Genomic DNA, 17269 nt, shown 5'->3' on the forward strand with positions numbered 1-17269 from the left:
GTAGTCTGATCTTGAGGGCTCGTTACTGATGGCGGGTTGTTCTTCTCTATAACGTTGAAAACAGGTCAACGAAGGGGTATTGCACAATGTGGTTGTTTGGGAGCCACAATGTTAACGCTTATAAAAGGTTTAAAGGCAGAGCAGGGCGGGCACGTAATAGGCAGAATTAAATGATGAGCCTGAGAAGGAAGGCTGACCACATTTACCTTCCCATTTCTGCAGCTAATTCGTACATCCCCTATGTTTTGGTGTTGAGCTGACCTTCGGAGAAAGTAGTGGTTATAGGGGTGTGCGCTTGGAATTTTCTCACGCCCGGACCGAATTCCAATCGACAAAAATATTTCTACTATTCGCTGCCAAAGTCAATATCCTTACAAAACAAATAACCATGCGCAACAACGAACAGCTAGCGGCGCTGCTCCGAAACAGCGCTACAGTTTCAGCTGCAGCTGTCAAGGGACGCAAGGCTGATCTCCAAAAGGAGGACGCAGCACGAAGTCCGTGTAATAACTCTATGATCATCATGTTATACGTAAAAGAAAACTGCTGCCTCTGTGGCGGTCATGTTATGGATACAAGAAGGTTTCTGTTCTACTGATAAAGAAAGCGATTAAATTATCGCCGCATCTCAATCGAGGAGTGGGGTGAAAGCTGTATGAGCCACGGCCACCCAGATCGGGCATCAAGCCGCGGTCTGCTAAACCTGCCTCACCCCAGCCGCGTTGCCCGGACTTGTTGGCCAAGTATGAGCAGTAGGATACAGCTGTTTTATACGTTCCTACTTAGGGCTATCGGCAAATAAAACAGCTGTCTTACCGGTGCGCTCCTATGGGGCAGAAACGTGCAGGCTAACGAAGAGGGTTCAGCGTAAGTTGAGGAGGACAACGTAATGAGCTATGCAAAGAAAAATGACAGGTGTAACGCTGAGAGATGGGTAGCAGGCAGAGTGGTTGAGGGAACAAACGTGACTTAATGACTTGCTAGCCGAATTCAAGAGGAATAAATGAGCTTGGGCAGGGCATGTAATGCGAAAGCAAGACAACCGCTCGTCCCTATAGGTAGCGGAGAGAATCCCCAGAGAACGCAAGAGTAGCAGGGGGCGGAAGAAAGTTAGGTGGGTTGGTGAGATTAAGAAGTGTGCGAGGATAAGTTGTATGCAGCAGGCAAAGGACAGGATTAATTGGAGAGACATGGGCGAGGCCTGTGCATTGCAGTTGGTGCAGTCAGGTTGGTGGTGATGATAGTGATGACTATGAGCAATATGAATGTCGCCAGATAAATGGACCGGATCGCTGCACTCAAGAGAAGAATCATTTCCAGATTAAAGTTTTTGTTCCAACTTCTTCACGGTCACTTCAAAATAGCCAATTCACAATACTTACACCCGCCATTCAAACACTCGTCTAGAACAAACCATAGTAAAACACTTCGTCAACCAGTCAGCCGTGTAAATATCCACAGGTACTCCCTGTTTCCAGATGCTATATCATATTGGAATAAATTGCCTGAAGATGCGGTGAAGAGTACGTCCGTGGAACTATTTCTTAATTATATCGAAAAAATTGACTTTTCTGTTTAATTCTCTCCTAATCTTTTTGTGTTTGGGTCAGAGAACATCTCTGTATTTTTGAATTTTTGTTTTTACTCTGTTTGATCAATGATGCATTGTAAACACTCCTGCATGGGCCCGAAAAGGGCCTGCAGTATGTTCAAATAAATAAATAAATAAATAAATAAATACCGCGCTGTCCGATCTCGGCAGCATGCTGTGGGGCGCGGGGGAGGGGGGGCTGACCTTTAGTTTTGTGTAAGAAAAAAAAATAGCGTGTTTAGACCAAACAGTTCGTATTTAGGGCTCTTAATCCTTACAATGATGCAGTGAAATTTCCTGCATTTTCCCTATGTTATTGCTTTATCGTTAATCATTTCCATTTCAATAGAGATTAGTGAAGGCCAAAGAGCTCCAATTTTCCACGTGCTACTCGTTACGATTGTATTTCAGGCAGGAATTACCTTTCTGAAGAGATGGGCGCCATCACCATCTAAAAGTTACGTGATAAAAGAAAAAGCGTAGAATCCAATATGGAGCTTTGTTCATTGATAATGCACTTCATAATAGACGCTCGAAGAAAGTAAGCATGTATATGACTAGAATAAACTGCTACTTCGTACTTAACTTACAGAACTCATTAGAGTATCGATCTACATGAATGCCATGTTTACTCCCTGACTGGTCGACCCCTTGCCTAATGTCGATCCCTTGTACGATTGGTCGATGTAGTTGCTTTTGTTACAAAGCGCGCACACCTTCCCCCATACAGTACACCTACCAGCTGTGCCAGGCCCTGAAGTTCTGCCACAGCCGCAAGTTGATCCACTGGGACATCAAGCCAGAGAACTTGCTCCTTGGCTTCAACGGCGAGATAAAGATCGCCGACTTCGGCTGGTCCGTGCACGCGCCCTCTTCAAGGTAGGCACACTGGCTAGTTTTCACTTGGCATGCTCGATTGTCAGCAGATACTGTACTGGTTGACACTACTCTCATGTTTTTTTTTCGTTATATGTGCCTAGTATGCTCTGTACAGGGTGTACCGTATTGATCTGTCCGGTTTGTAAATCATCCTGCACAAACTACTGGACTATTTCGGCTCAAGCACAAACCACGAGGTAGCTTATGATAGTCTCCGTTTTCCGATAAATAATTTAAGATCGGAGCGTACCTGGAATGATTAGAATCGGCGAACAACTGCGGTCGTCTGCGTAGAGGATTTCCGTGAGGGCGAACGAAATAGCCGATTTGAGAGGCTGCATCATCTGGGGTAATGTCAGGCCTGCCCCAGATTCAAGCAGGGTCACTGGTTTTCTCGAAGTTCGCCAGATGGCGCAGCCTCGCAAATTGGCTACTCCGGTCGACTGGAAGAAAATGCTCTACGCAGGCAACTGCAGTTCTTCGTCGACTTCTGTCAAAACAGGTACGTTCCGGGGCTAAATTATTTATTGAAAAACGCAGACCATCACAAGCTGCCCTGTGGTTTATGCCTGGGACCAAGTAAGCCTGTAGTTTGAGCAGGAGAAATTTTTAAATCCCGGACTTATAAATACGGAATACCCTGTATACAGTTCCTTTGTATGAACAAAGTACCAAAGGAGACGTTTAGGGCAAAAATCGAAAGCTATACTGTTTGCTTCAAAAAACAAACCAGTAAGCTTGGTTTGTGGACTGCGCTTCGGCAGTTCTCTACTCGATACAGTGGAAGAGCTCAAAGTTTTAGGGCTGGCATCCCAACCTTATCAGTTGGGATGCACACATTAAGTAACTGGTCAAAAAGCTCTCTTCCACAGTTTGCTTACCACAAAGATATTGAGACATTTTTCCAACCAACATTAATTATGCTTCAAGTAAAATCTTTCACTCTCTCTTTCGGTCCCACAATAACTATCGCACATTAATTTGGGCCATGATTAATAAAAAAAAATAACAGTATTACATAGGCTCGAAAAAGAAACTGTCCGCTGCATTGCTAATGTTCCATACTGCCACCACACACTCGAGCAGTTTGCTCAATTCAAGATAGGTAGTGCCGCCGCAGTGGCTCAGTGTTTATGGCGCTCGGCTGCTGTCACCTAAGACGCGGGCTCGATCTCGGGAGCGGCGGTCGAATTTCGATGGAGGCAAGATTCTAGCGGACCGTGTACAGTGCGATGTCAGTGCACGTTATAGGGGGCCGAAATTTCCATAGCCCTTCAGTACGGCGTCCCTCAGAGCCGGAGTCTATTTTTGACTTTAAACCCCCATAAACCTCAAACCAACATAGTTAGTATAGAGCAAATAGAGTTAGTATAGAGCAAATATACAATTACTGTCTTCCATAACTGCTTGGAGGAGAAATTCTAGAGGTCCGTGTACTGTGCGATGTCAGTGCACGTTAAAGAACCCCAGGTGGTCGAAATTTCCGGAGCCCTTCATTACGGCGTCTCTCATAGCCTGAGTCGCATTGGGACGTTAAACCCCATAAAACCAAACCAAACCTAACTGCTGCACTTTTCGAGGGTATGTTAGCAAGAATTCTTAAAAAAATTGTGTAGTCTTAGATTGCAAACTCACGTACATCGAACCTGGTCATCTAAAAAATTGTTTGTGCCACGGCCGAGCAAAAATCATCCTCTGACACAACATACTATGCACGATTTCTTACAAATAAGCTCAAAAGACGTTTTTTTTTCCATTGACATAACTCGCAGAGCCTTGCAAGGCATATTTGTTATTTGACAGTTTTCTTAGTACTTTGCATCTATTTTGTCGCATAGGTTATGTTAATGAATATGCAAAGTGTTTGTCTTTCCACCTGGATCGTCATGTACGACGCTGTACAAACAGAATGACGCTGCTTTGCAGACCAGGTTGATTGTTAAGTCCTTCATTCAGTGGTAATGGCGCTCGACTGCTGGCCCAAAAGACGCGGGTTCGATCCCGGCCGCGGCGGCTAGAATTTCTTTGGAGGAGAAATTCTAGAGGCCCGTGTATTGTGCGATGTCAGTGCACGTTAAAGAACCCCAGGTGGTCGAAATTTCCGGAGCCCTTCACTACGGCGTCGCTCATAGCCTTAGTCGTTTTGGGACGTTAAACCCCATAAACCAACCAACCAACCTAATTATGTTGATAAGCGGAGTGCATGTATCATATTGTAATTTTATTCTCGCAGTTGAACCTTTGTACTGTTTATGTAAAGTCACTGCTGCCAAAATGGCTCCCCAGCCTAGTCAAGCTGTGGTCATAGCTTTTTTGTCAGGGAAGCCATCAACATTGCACTGTCCTGAAGATTGAACCCGATTTGATTTGAAACCATTGAAAGTTTGATGAACACAGGGTTCGGCAAATGAAAATTGTACTGTTATAGGAGTTGAGCGGACAAAGGGAAGGAAAAATGGGGCTCGTTATGACTAGCCTGACGGAAGACAGTCACTCAAACCAAGAAGCATAGGGGATGTTTTTTTAACCTTTGGTATTCGTCCAGTTGAGATTAAAATGATATATTTTAAAGATAATTGATTAAAAAGCAAACGAAAAAACTACATACCGCCAGTGGGATCCGAAACAAGGAACTTTGAATTTCGCGTCCGGTGCTCTACCGACTAAGCGCAGGCGACGGCTGTCTAATCTTCTGCTTTCGGGGTATTTATTTTAAGCGTAACCCGACCTTGAGAGTGTTCACCAGCGCCACCCTCGTCCATAGCGGCGGGTGCAGTACGTCATGCATCACCGCGAGGGTCACGTAGGAAGGTGATCGAACGGTGAGGGTAGAAGCTTGCGAGAACCCTCTTATGCTACGTATGGTATCATGACTGCCAAAATCGAGGCCTTCGTTAGCTATAGAGCAGGCAAGGGAAGGTAAAGAGGGCTCCTTATGACATAAATGACGGAAGCCGATAGTCACTGAAACCAAGGAGCATATGCGATGTTTTCATCACTGAAGTGTCATCATAAATTAACTGCTTCTACTTAGTGCAGCTGCGCTCTTCGGTTAGCCTCACTGTAGCAATTTCATTGCTTAGACAAAGCAGCTATCGCGTCACGACTCACGATGCGGAAACAAGAAACCAAAAAGTGGCTTGATGAACTACCTGCGAGCGATGGTCAGTGACTGCAAAAAACAGCAAAACCGCTGTTTGTTGTTAACTGTTTGTTGATAGCTGGTAGGCACATGACTAGTAATAGCGAGCGATAGATTGCCTCTTAGTGCAAGCTGCAAATATACCGGGTGTTTCAGCGAACACTTTCAAAAATTCCCATAAGTACAATTTTCTTGGTAAAGATATGGCTTTTGCAGCATAGTATTACTAATGTTGGCGGACACCAGAAAACCGGTAAATCATATTAGGTAGTAAACTGGTTCACTAATTTTTTAATAATTAACTTTTTAACTATTACAGTTAGGCGCCTAGTTGCAATTAGATATTTTTGTAGCCGGTCGTTAGTAATAGCCATATTAGTTTTTAGAATTTCGAAAACGCAATTACCTCACCACTGTGGCTCGACAAAGTCTGGCTGTTTCGTGCGAAAAATAGATGCGCTATCGAAAGCATGCAGGCGAAGCATCCCCTCCAGTGCACGTAACTAGTCGAAAAAACCAAATTTTGTCGAGCCACAGCATCCAGGATAATCGCATTTTCGAAATTCTAAAAACTGATATGGCTATTACTACCGACCGGCTACAAATATCTCATTGCAACTAGGCGCCTAACTGTAATAGTTAAAAAGGTAATGATTAAAAATTAGTGAATCAGTTTACTACCTAATATGATTTACCGGTTTTCTGGTGTCCGCCAATATTGGTAATACTATGCGGCAAAAGCCATATCTTTACCAAGAAAATTCTACTTATGAGAATTTTTGAAAGTGTTCGCTGAAACAACCGGTATGTACGCATGTTGAATCTTGCAATGTTGCCTGCAGGCGACATACAATGTGCGGAACTGGGGAGTACCTGCCGCCGGAAATGGTGATGCACCTCGCATACGACGAGAAGGTGGACCACTGGTGTCTGGGCATCCTCATCTACGAGATGGTGGTGGGCAGCACACCCTTTGCGTCGGACTCATTTGACAAGACCCGTGAGCTCATAATGGCGGCCAAGCTTGAGTTCCCGCACCATGTCGGTGCCGATGCTCGCGACATCATCGGAAAGGTTAGAAGCACGAATTGCGCGAAATAGTGTACGCCCAGTGGCTACATGTTGCATCCGTGTCTGTCAGTGAAGCATACGTGCTGAGTTTGTTGTGCTTTTCCGCACTGCGGATATGCACTGCTGACTCAGCAGAGTTGTGTTCTCTTCACATTTGTGCCGCACCTTTCGTCTAGCGATGATGGCATTGTCGCGTTCGTTAAAAATAGACAACTTCGTTCAGCGAGTACAACCGACATCCGTTTATTTCAGGTTACATGACACGACTGGCGCCCTAAGGGGCGCTCCTTTGTTTCCCTTTCCCAGCTTGCTTGGCTTGTCTTGCCTTCCGACTTGGGACGGTCTTGTTTCGGTTTCGGTTTCGCAACACATTCCCCCCCGAAAATGACTTGAGTCATTTTTTCCTTTTACGTTAACTCAAGAGGATACACGAGTTGGATTGGTCTCTTGAGGGTTGATCCTCCAGGTAGTCTCAGAAGGCACGATCGCACCTTCCCGTCTCTTCCAGGAAACAGTTTATCAATCCTTGCGGTTTTCCACTGCTGCCGTGGTTGAAGACTGTCACGAAGAAGAATCAAGTCACCTTCCTTGATCGCTTTTCCCTGACGTTCGTTCTGACTCTGCACATTTCGCAGTTCCTCAAGATACTCTCTGGTCCACCTACGCCAGAAAGCTTCTGTGGTCTGTTGGCGTCGGGTCCACAGTCTCTGAAGGGATATGTTGATTTGGTCATCTTCGTTTTTCCCCACGCTAGGCAGCGACGTGAGGCGTCTTCCTGTCAAGAAGAAGGAAGGGCAAAGAGGTTCCGGTTCTTCCGGTCCGTCGTATACATGAGTTAGAGGTCTTGAGTTCAAGACAGCTTCAATTTCGGCCAAGGTCGTTGCTAGCTCGTCGAAGGACAGAAACTTGGCAGCGATAACTTTCTTGAGCGCAAGTTTGGTTGATCCGACGAGTCGCTCATAAAAGCCACCCCACCAGGGGGCGCGCTCTACTATGAACTTCCATTCGATTCGTGTCTTTGCAAAGTAGTCAAGAACCTCCGGTTTCCGGATAGAGTTCCAGAGGTATAAAAGATCTCTGTTGGCTTTCTTGAAGGAAAGCGCGTTGTCACTGTAGATGACTCTGGGTACACCTCTTCTTGAGATGAAACGTCTGAAGGTCATCAAGAACGACTCCGCTGTCATGTCCCTCGCAAGCTCTAAGTGAACTGCCCGTGTCACGGCACAGGTGAATAGCGTGATATAGGACTTGTACAGCGAGTTTTCTCCTTTTACTAGAAGTGGCCCTGCAAAGTCCACCCCTGTGACTTCAAATGGTTGAGCCTGGGTCACTCGATCATGTGGAAGCGGTGCAGTCACTTCCGATGCTGGACGTGCATTGTAGCGTTGACAGGTTATGCACCCTTTGATGATTCTTTTTACCAGCTGGCGGGCTCGTACAACATGGTACTTCTCTCTCAACTGTACCAAAGTATCTCGTGCTCCCCCGTGAAGTACTTGGAGATGAGCTTGACGCACGAGCAATTCGGCTAGGTGATGTCGCCTCGACAGTACAATTGGATGGCGTTCGTTGTACGGCTTGCCACTCTGTTGAAGTCTGCCGCTTATACGTAGAATACCGTCGTTGTAAACAAACACTGGAGTGTCCCTCAAGGGCGAGTCCGCTGGAAAGCGATCTCCTTTTTTCGCGCACTCAATTTCCCTCTTCAGGTCTTCTCGCTGAGCTTGTCGTATCCAGTATTTCTCGGCATCATCCAGTTCAACTGCCGTCAGTGATCCTTTGTTAGTGCTCAGATGTCGCAGCTTGTTGACATATCGTAATATCCAAGCTGTCACTCAGAAGAGTTTTGTTGCATTGCAGTATCGATCTGGGTCTAACAGCTTCGGAACTTCAGTGGAGCTTGTTGTATGAAGGACTTCCACAATTCGCTTTTCTTCGTCCACTGTCGGAATGTTTCTTGGTTGAGAGAAGCGTGGCCAATTGTTTTCAGTCGCCTTCATCCAGGGCGTTCCTTCCCACCAGGTGGAACGCTCAACAAGCTGATCTGCTGTCACTCCCCTGGTCATGAGATCCGCCGGATTCTCGGATCCGGGACAATGTCTCCATGCTGAGGTGTCGGTAAGACGCTGAATTTCTGTTGCGCGATTCCTCACGAACTGTTTCCATTGCGAGGGCTCTCCCGTGATCCAATGCAATGCGATTGCCGAGTCGGTCCAGAAATGTGTCACTTGTGGTGGTTCCTTTAGGCTTTTCAGGATGTATCGACTCAGTCTGGCCGCTAAGAGACACGCCATCAATTCGAGTCTCGGAAGAGTGAGTTGCTGCATCGGGGCGACCCTCGACTTGCTAATGAGGATGCTCGAAGTTGCGATGCCATCCGCATCTGTTACGCAGATGTAGGCCACCGCCCCGTATGCCACTGGGCTGGCGTCAGCAAATACGTGGAGGACTGTTTTGATGGCAGGTTCGACTGTGCCTGCTTTGTAGCGGCGTTGCACTTGAACTCTTTTCAATTCGGTTAGTTCCTCGCACCACCGCATCCATTTTGCGTCCAGATCCTCTGGTAGGATGTCATCCCATTCCACGTTTCTTTGCCACAGCTCTTGCAATAAAGCCTTTGCCCGGACTGTGAATGGAGCTAGCCATCCAAGTGGGTCATACAGTCTTGCTGTTGTCTTCAGAACAGACCTTTTAGTACTTGTTCCTGGCTCAGGCAGCTCGATAGACTGTGGGGTGAAGGTGAGGTTATCTGTGCTGGGATTCCACGTCAGTCCTAACACCTTAAGGACCCCTGGGAGGTATCCTAAGTGTCTCGCTTGACAATCATCTGTCGCAAACCGTTCGTTCAATGTGTGGTTGTTGGACGCCCACTTGTGGAGTGTCATAGAGGCCGCGCTGAAGATGGTCCTAGCTTCTTCATAGATCTTCAGGGCTCTCTCTTCGTTTTCTGCTCCCGTTAAGAGGTCGTCCACATATAAGGAATGCGCCAGCAGCGATGCTGTGTCCGGATACTCTTCTTCCATATTCCTCAAGTGATGCTGAAGAGTTGCTGTCAACAAGAAAGGACTCGCTGTGGTTCCGAAAGGAACTCGCTTCATTCGCAAAGTCTGCACCTCGCCCATTGGTCCACTCGCACCTGGCTTCGTATGGTACCACAGAAAGCGCAATGCATCTCTGTCGTTCTCTCTTATATCTATTTGTAAGAATGCCTTTTCAATATCTGCCACCAAGGCGATTCTGTTGCTCCTGAAATTCAGTAGCAGTGCGACAAGGTCGGCTGTCAAATTTGGACCACTCTCGAGGTTTTGATTCAATGACTTTAACTTCTGTCCATGCGAAGAAGCATCGAAAACCACTCGCAGTCTTGTGGTATTGCTCGTTTCTCGGAACACCGGCTGATGAGGCATGTAGTAGATCAGTTTTCCTTGTTCTTCTTTTTCTACTACTGGCTCAGCTATGTCTTCCATGCAATACTGCCTGATGACTGCGTCGTAGGCTTCCAGTAATTCTGGATTTCTTCGAAGACGGTTTGTCAGTTGGGACAGGCGTTTTTCCGCAGTCCCCTTGTTGTCACTTAGATCTATGTTTTGCTTCCAGGGAAGGGCTACCTCGTATCGATATCCACTACGCCTGATATTGTCTTCGAAAGATTCGAGTAGCTGTCGCCCAATACAGTCGTCGTTATCCGTGACTCCGATAGACTCCAAGGTCCAGAAACGTTCCAAGCAGTTCGTGGTCTCACTCTCGGCCAATGATATGCGAAGGGCGATGGTTTGCATGCTCTGTGAGTCAACCATGTTTGTTCCTACAGGTCCTTGAATGCACCACCCAAATGCAGTCTCGACTGCTCGGAGTTTACCGTCTAGCTGCTTGCTTCTACCAGTTACAAATTCCCAGTAATGCTCTGTTCCGATGAGGAGGTCGATATCACCTCTTTCGTTATCGCAGGTCCTGTCGGCCGCGGCCAAAGGTCCAAGCAGTTCCTTGATCCTGTGTTCAGGAATCGGGATTCGTTGTTCGCATATGATATCCGTCTCAAGAACTTCGATCTGTTGAATCTTCTTGTTTTGTGCGGTTAGCGACACCATCACTCTATTAAAGTCTTGTTCTGACTGGTGTCCACCGAACACGCCAACTTTCAACGTTTCTGTTCCGAGAACTCGACACCAGAGTTTTTCTGAGGCTCGCTTCGTAATGAACGAACGTTGGCTTCCGCCGTCAAAGAGCGCTCGTAAGTATACCGCTTTCGTTTCACCGGCACACAACGCCGTTGCCGTTTGTAGCAGTACTTCTCGTTTGCGAGTTTCTTTCACGGTAGATTGCAAATTCACTGGGACTGTTGTCACATCGGTTGCATTTGCCTTGACTTTCGGATGAGTAAATTCTGGGTCGCACATTGTTGTCGCATGCCGCCCTGCACAGTTACCGCATTTAATGCTGCTTCTGCACTCGTTAGAACGGTGATTTGGTTTCATGCAGCGGAAGCAGCGTCTTCCCAAACGTAGCATTTTTTTCTTTTCTTCCAACGAAATGCCAGCACGGCAGGCAGCGGATTCGTGGTTATTCTTGTTGCAAAGAAAACAATGATCTGCTCTTGCTGACTGCTGCAGTACAGCAGCTGATGATTTAAATTTCGTTCCAATGCTCTTCTTGTAACTCCCAGTTGGGTTTAACGTCTTCAGCATTGACACCTGGTGCTTCTTGCCAGTACCTTGCTGAGCAACCAGATTCTCGCGGCTTTGCACTTCAATCCTCAAAAAGTCAAGTAACTTCGAGAATAAAGACGGAGTACCTTTTGTAGCTGTTTCTGTTGGCTGCCCCGGTGCGTCGTCGCTCCGCAGCGCAGATCCAGTTCGTTCCGTGTTCTGTGTTGACGTTTCGGAGGGTTCCTCCCTCGCCACTGCTCGGTGAAACTCGAGCAATATTTCTTTCGGCAGGGCGCGCTGTACCGCGGGGTAGAGGAGCGTGCAGTAGGTCTCCTGTTTCTGGCCGAGCGCCTCCAGCCCGCGGAGGTGAGAGACGAGGGCATCGTACAACCGTCGGAGGGACCGTATGTCTTCGGCGTTTCGCACAGGCTCAAGGTCCAAGAGCATTCGCATGTGCGCTTGCACGATGGCGTCCTCACCGCCGAAGCGTCTTTTCAGCAGCAAGATGGCGTCGTCATAGCACTGCGATGTGGGGGGAAGGCCCTTGATCGTTCTTGCTGCTTCGCCAGTCACAACCGATTTTAGGTACCCGAACTTGTCCAAGGTCGTCAGCCGATCGTTCTTGTGAATCATTTGCTCGTACTGTTCCCAAAATTCTTGCCAGGACACATCTTTGTCGTCAAATTTTACGAGCTCTAATTTTGGAAGCTTCACCTGGCAGGTCGTGGTTGCCGCGCCTGCGTCGTTGCTTGGTGATGGCTCTTCTTTCGGCTGACTGTTTACTTGAATTTCTTGAATCTCCGCTTGGAGCTTCGCAATGTATGTAACGATCTTGTCGTCATACTCGATGGTTTCGATATAGTCCTGCTCCGCTTCTTTCGCTGGCAATAGCGCCTCGACAGCGGCGTTAGCTTCGTTTAGACGTTTCTGCAGAGAGCTCATTCTTGCCAAAAAGACACTGAGTTCCTTTTCGTTGCCCGTGCGGCTTTTCATGCAGGAGTCAATTTCCGTAATGAGTCTAGTCACCTGTGATTGGACAGCTGATCTCTTAGCTTTGTGTCTGTCCATGTCGCTGCACTCGGTAGCACTGGGCGGCGGCTTTGGAGTAGAAATGGGCTTTTTCTTCGTTATTCGTTGCCGTCGCATCCAGGTAGTCGTCTTCGTTAGGTCTCGGGGAATTTCCCGGGTTTCGGCACCAGCTTATTTTATGTCGCGTGCGTTAAAAATAGACAACTTCGTTCAGCGAGTACAACCGACATCCGTTTATTTCAGGTTACATGACACGACTGGCGCCCTAAGGGGCGCTCCTTTGTTTCCCTTTCCCAGCTTGCTTGGCTTGTCTTGCCTTCCGACTTGGGACGGTCTTGTTTCGGTTTCGGTTTCGCAACAGGCATATTGCACTGAAAGAGACCTGTGCCTATACGGTTTTCTTCTTCAGAAGTAGCGAATGTGGCAATAGGTTCTGTTAGTCGAAAAAGCGCTTACTTTATAGAAATATATTCAGTTTTTGATAGATGCAGTAGATCAACTGAGAGGTATGTAGGTTAAGGTATGATAGGGTAGGTGGGAGCGTAGGGTACGGTAGGGTTGGTAAGGCACGTAGGTTAACAGGTTATGGTGCCGTAGTGTAGGCAGTTTAATGAGGGTAAGTAGAATAGTTAAGGGGACGTAATGGTAGATAATATACGTAACGGTATTAAGGCTAGGGTACGATGCGTAGGGGTTGGTAAGACAAAGCATGTGTGTTAGGTAGGGAGATGGACATGCTGTTTAGTTTTAAATATGCGGACGACTCCAACATATATTATTTTCGCAGCTGGTCCGGATACGTGCCGCAGACTGCATTTCCTTGGATGAGGTGCTGGCCCACCCGTGGATCACGAAGAACGCCGACACCACAGTGGTGTCCACGACTTTCTGAAAACCCCGCTGCCATCGCTCATTGCTTTCACTGGGCACGCTGATTTTGTCGTGCACCTTTGACGAGGCATCTCAAATTCCTTGTATCGGTTTAGGTGTTTGTTTCGTGTTTTTTTTTGCGCATTCATATTGTCAGTACATGTAGTACAGCATTTATAGGGCATTTATTTGGTGAGGTTTTACTTAGTTTCGTACAGCACGTTTTTAGAATACTCGTTATTTTTATTCACAAAGTTACGAGCATTCATTTGGATCGTTTACCGGTGAAGCTCGGAGGAATTGTGTTCTGAAAACGCTAGTTATTTTTTAAGTTCTATGCTTCAACTAGTTTATCTGATCACATCCCGCGAACAAAAAATTGAACTAGATATCCTTAAAGGGACGCAGGAGGAATTTATGTTGTATCGATAGAGTACCACCTCCTAACCACAAAAAGATAACTCTTACCTGCAAATAAAGGTCTTGAGAAGTGAAGTACAGGTACCGCGGTCACAGGCTCATCTCGCAGGCACAAGTGCGATGACGAAATAGCTGAAAAGAAGGAATGGATCTCTGATGCTGACCAACGTGCTTGAAGGTTGGCGTTTGTGTATCGAACCTTCGGTCGTGTCGCACGCATGGGCACTAACCACCGGCCAAGCTCCGGGGAGCATGCCGCTATCTAATGCGGGATAACCCACTCGCCCTCTTACGCACCGAGTGAGCTGTAAAAACACTCGCTGAATAAGGCAGGTCGTTCAGTGTTCTGTGGCTGCGTCCACGTTTGACTTCGGCCAGTGGTGAAATGATGCTTGGTGTCAGAAGTGGGATGAACCTCGAGCCTGCTGTTCGTGGATTCCACTCGTCATGCTCACCCGCCCACGGACGACCCGGAGCAGCTTTGCAGACATGGAAAGCATCAAGCTTTCAGAACCACTTACCCTGTCCGGGCAAGCCGGAAGAAGATGGAAGCTTGTCCACCCAAGTTTTGAACTCTTCTTGGAGGCAACGTCACATGAAAAACCAAAGACTGAAGCGGCGAAAATGGCGCTCTTGCTCAGCGTAGCAGGCGAAGTTGCGATGGATATTTACAGCAATTTCTCGTTCTTGGAGACAAGGAAAACAGGACTTCAAAGTGGTTGTCGCCATGTTTCAGGAATACTTCGCTGGAAAGAAGAACTAAGTCCACGAAAAGTATATGTTTCGTAAACGCGTGCAGTAGCCGGCAGAACCTTTCGAACAATTTTCCGAGAGGTGAAGAAACAAGCAAGGTTGTGCAATTTCGAGGCCCTAACTGACGGCATGGAACATGACTAAGCGGTTTTCGGCACAAAATCTCCCAAGCTACGAGAGCAAATGCTCAGAGAAAAGTATTTTGCGCTCGAAAGAGCTATGACCTTATGCAACGCAGCTGAAACCGCTGCGTTGAGATATGGTTCAAGACAGAGACAGAATATGCAATAACTTCAAGAAAAGAGCATCAGCCAGCCACGTGCCCCTGTTGCGGCCGGACACATCCGTCATTGCGCTGCCCGGCATACGGAAAAGAGCATCAGCCAGCCACGTGCCCCCGTTGCGGCCGGACACATCCGCCAATCCGCTGCCCGGCATACGGAAAAGAGCATCAGCCAGCCACTTGCCCCCGTTGCGGCCGGACACATCCGCCAATGCGCTGCCCGGCATACGGAAAAACGTCGTTCGTGCTACAGGCCAAACCATTCTACCTCGTGTTGCAGAGGGAGAAGTAATGTTGGTGAGGTATAGCAAGATGGTCACTTGGAGAGAAATCCCCTTCTTGGAGAGAAATCCCCAGTCCCCAGTCTTGGAGTGCCTTCCGTCTACACATCGTAGATCGCGGTTGGACTGCGCTCCTCACGAAGAGGCATTTGACGTGCACTTCAGTAAGTACAACCGATCCATATTCGTAGCTTACACGGAGTAGCTGTGAACGATTTTCTGGGTGCACTTATGACAATCTGTGCGCCTCAATTCTTGTTCTTGATTCGCAGGTGACAGCATTTAGGACCCCGGTCATTACAGCGATTGGGTGAGCAGCATAGGCGACCTGATGCTTGAGGACACCACGGGCGTCTACGCCGCTGCCGAAAAGCCACCACAATTCCAAGGAGCAATCAAGTTCGTCGAGTTCGTGGTTGTCTTCGGCTCTTCCTTTCACTTACTCTTGGGACGCCTCAGTGAGCAGCTCCGGGGCCGGATACCTTCTCTCTCCGCCGTCGCGGCTAAAGGAAATCTCCGTAGAAGAATCTGTTTCCGGCTGCCGTCGGCGCCTGCATTTCTCTGACGGTTGCAGGCATCATGACAAAGGCGAGCGCGATGATTCCAAGGAGTTCCCGTCAAGCACTGGTGACGCGGAAGGCACTCTTTTTGCTAATGAGTTGGAGGAGTCAAGCATAGAGGTGTCTTCGAGTTTCCTGCATAGCCTGGAGGACGACTCCGACGGGCTGCCTGCGCTCTTCCAGCGCTTCGATGTCAACGCTACTGACTGTGCAGTTTCCGTGAAAGGCAGCTCCGCCACTTGAAGCGCGAACGGATCATACAAGCGCTGGAGCTCCCAGACACGTCTGTTGAGCTACACCTCACTTCTGGAATCTTCGGAAGCAGCGACCAGAGCTGGGAATCCTCGGATTGATTGGCATTCGCATGGTAAGTGCACCGCAGTTCCGTAGCGTATTTAATGGAAGACTAAGGCAGAACACCGACCAAAAGAAAAATGAACACTTAAGAGACGTTTCGGCTACCACACGGGAGCCTTGTTCACAAACTGATACGGACGTAAAAAGACTGGCTATTTAAGCTTGAAAATGTGCCCTAGGCACCGGGCGTATGCACTAGAATGCCTAGTGCATAGCCCGCTCCCTGGGGCCATTTTCAAGCTTAAATAGGCAGTCTGTTCACGTCCGTACCTGTTTGCGAACAAGGCTCCCGCGTGAGAGCCGAAACGTCGCTTAAGTGTTCATTTTTATTTTGGTCAGTGTTCTGCCTGCTTCATGTACAATCCCGACAATGGGTTTCCGTCCAGCCCTCGACTTCAGCGTATTTAATGCTTGCAGATATTCTCTGTCGATGCCTTGGCTATGTACATGTGCTGCTTTATTATTATTTTCCTTTGTGATGTCGGCTTAATGAAAGACTGTTGTAGCGAAGTGCGCTTTTTCGTTAGCCTGATAGGAATAAGAAAACCCTCGGTGAAAGCATGCTCCATATGGGTTCATCTATTTCAGCCGTGAGGAAGTTGTGCTTAGGGAAACGTATGCTCACACTGCGGTATATCCTGCAAAGTTGCATGTTTTGTTACCTGTGCTTCTTATTTAATGCTAATCCACTTTTTTATTATTCTTTTTCTATTACAGTCGACATTTTGTGCTTCTCCCTGCGTGATTGAAGCGGGTGGCAAAGCGTGGACGTTTTCTCGCCTGGCGGGCAGTCGAAGTCTTCGTGCAGAAGTCGTCTTAATCTTGCTTAGTCTGTAGCAATGTTAATAAACAAATTTTGTTTTTTCACTTCGTACTTCTGTGTGTTCTCCGTCATCCTTTCTGCACTCTGACTTCGGCATAAGGTGTTGCCGACCGGGCTACTCGAGAGTGGCAAAGGGGATGGTGATACGAAGGATTTCTGACTCTTCGAGTTCGGGTCATATTTCACCATATTCGCAGGTATTGGGAGAGCCATGAAGGTGAATAAACTATCGTGACGCTTTAACCACCTTAGGTTTTTAAACGGGCATGCTGCTGCACTAGGTGATTTTTTTTTTCTGAACTGGGCGCTATTTTGCAAGTAATGTCTATGTGCAACGTTCGTGTGCGGTATAGAGGAAGATAAAAGTATGGTTTCATAACGGACGACGTACAAACAGTGTTGATGAATGTGGGCAATATGTAAGTGCTGGAATGCCAGAGGAGGCGAGCTCTCACACAGGAAAGCCTGCTTGGATTTGGCAGCAGAGTGACGTGTCTATCACAGGTACCGTGATCTGCCTCCCCATCCCGTGGCTGTTCTGAGTTGTACGCGGCGTTGCCCTGG

General features: G+C 47.6%; 1 protein-coding gene across 1 annotated transcript in view; it reads left to right on the forward strand.

The window, feature by feature from the left end:
* Positions 1-13250, forward strand: part of LOC149356322 (aurora kinase C-like) — a 29747-nt gene extending 16497 nt beyond the window's left edge. The window contains exons 6-8 of the mRNA XM_089576308.1: positions 2322-2470; positions 6455-6686; positions 13146-13250. Of these exons, the coding sequence (XP_089432434.1) occupies positions 2322-2470; positions 6455-6686; positions 13146-13250 (486 nt within the window). The remainder of the gene's footprint in view (positions 1-2321; positions 2471-6454; positions 6687-13145) is intronic.
* Positions 13251-17269: the final 4019 nt, after the last annotated feature.

The sequence above is a fragment of the Amblyomma mixtum genome, chromosome 3 (assembly GCF_055824585.1).
Source record: "Amblyomma mixtum isolate Tamu chromosome 3, ASM5582458v1, whole genome shotgun sequence".
Taxonomy (NCBI): Eukaryota; Metazoa; Arthropoda; class Arachnida; order Ixodida; family Ixodidae; genus Amblyomma; species Amblyomma mixtum.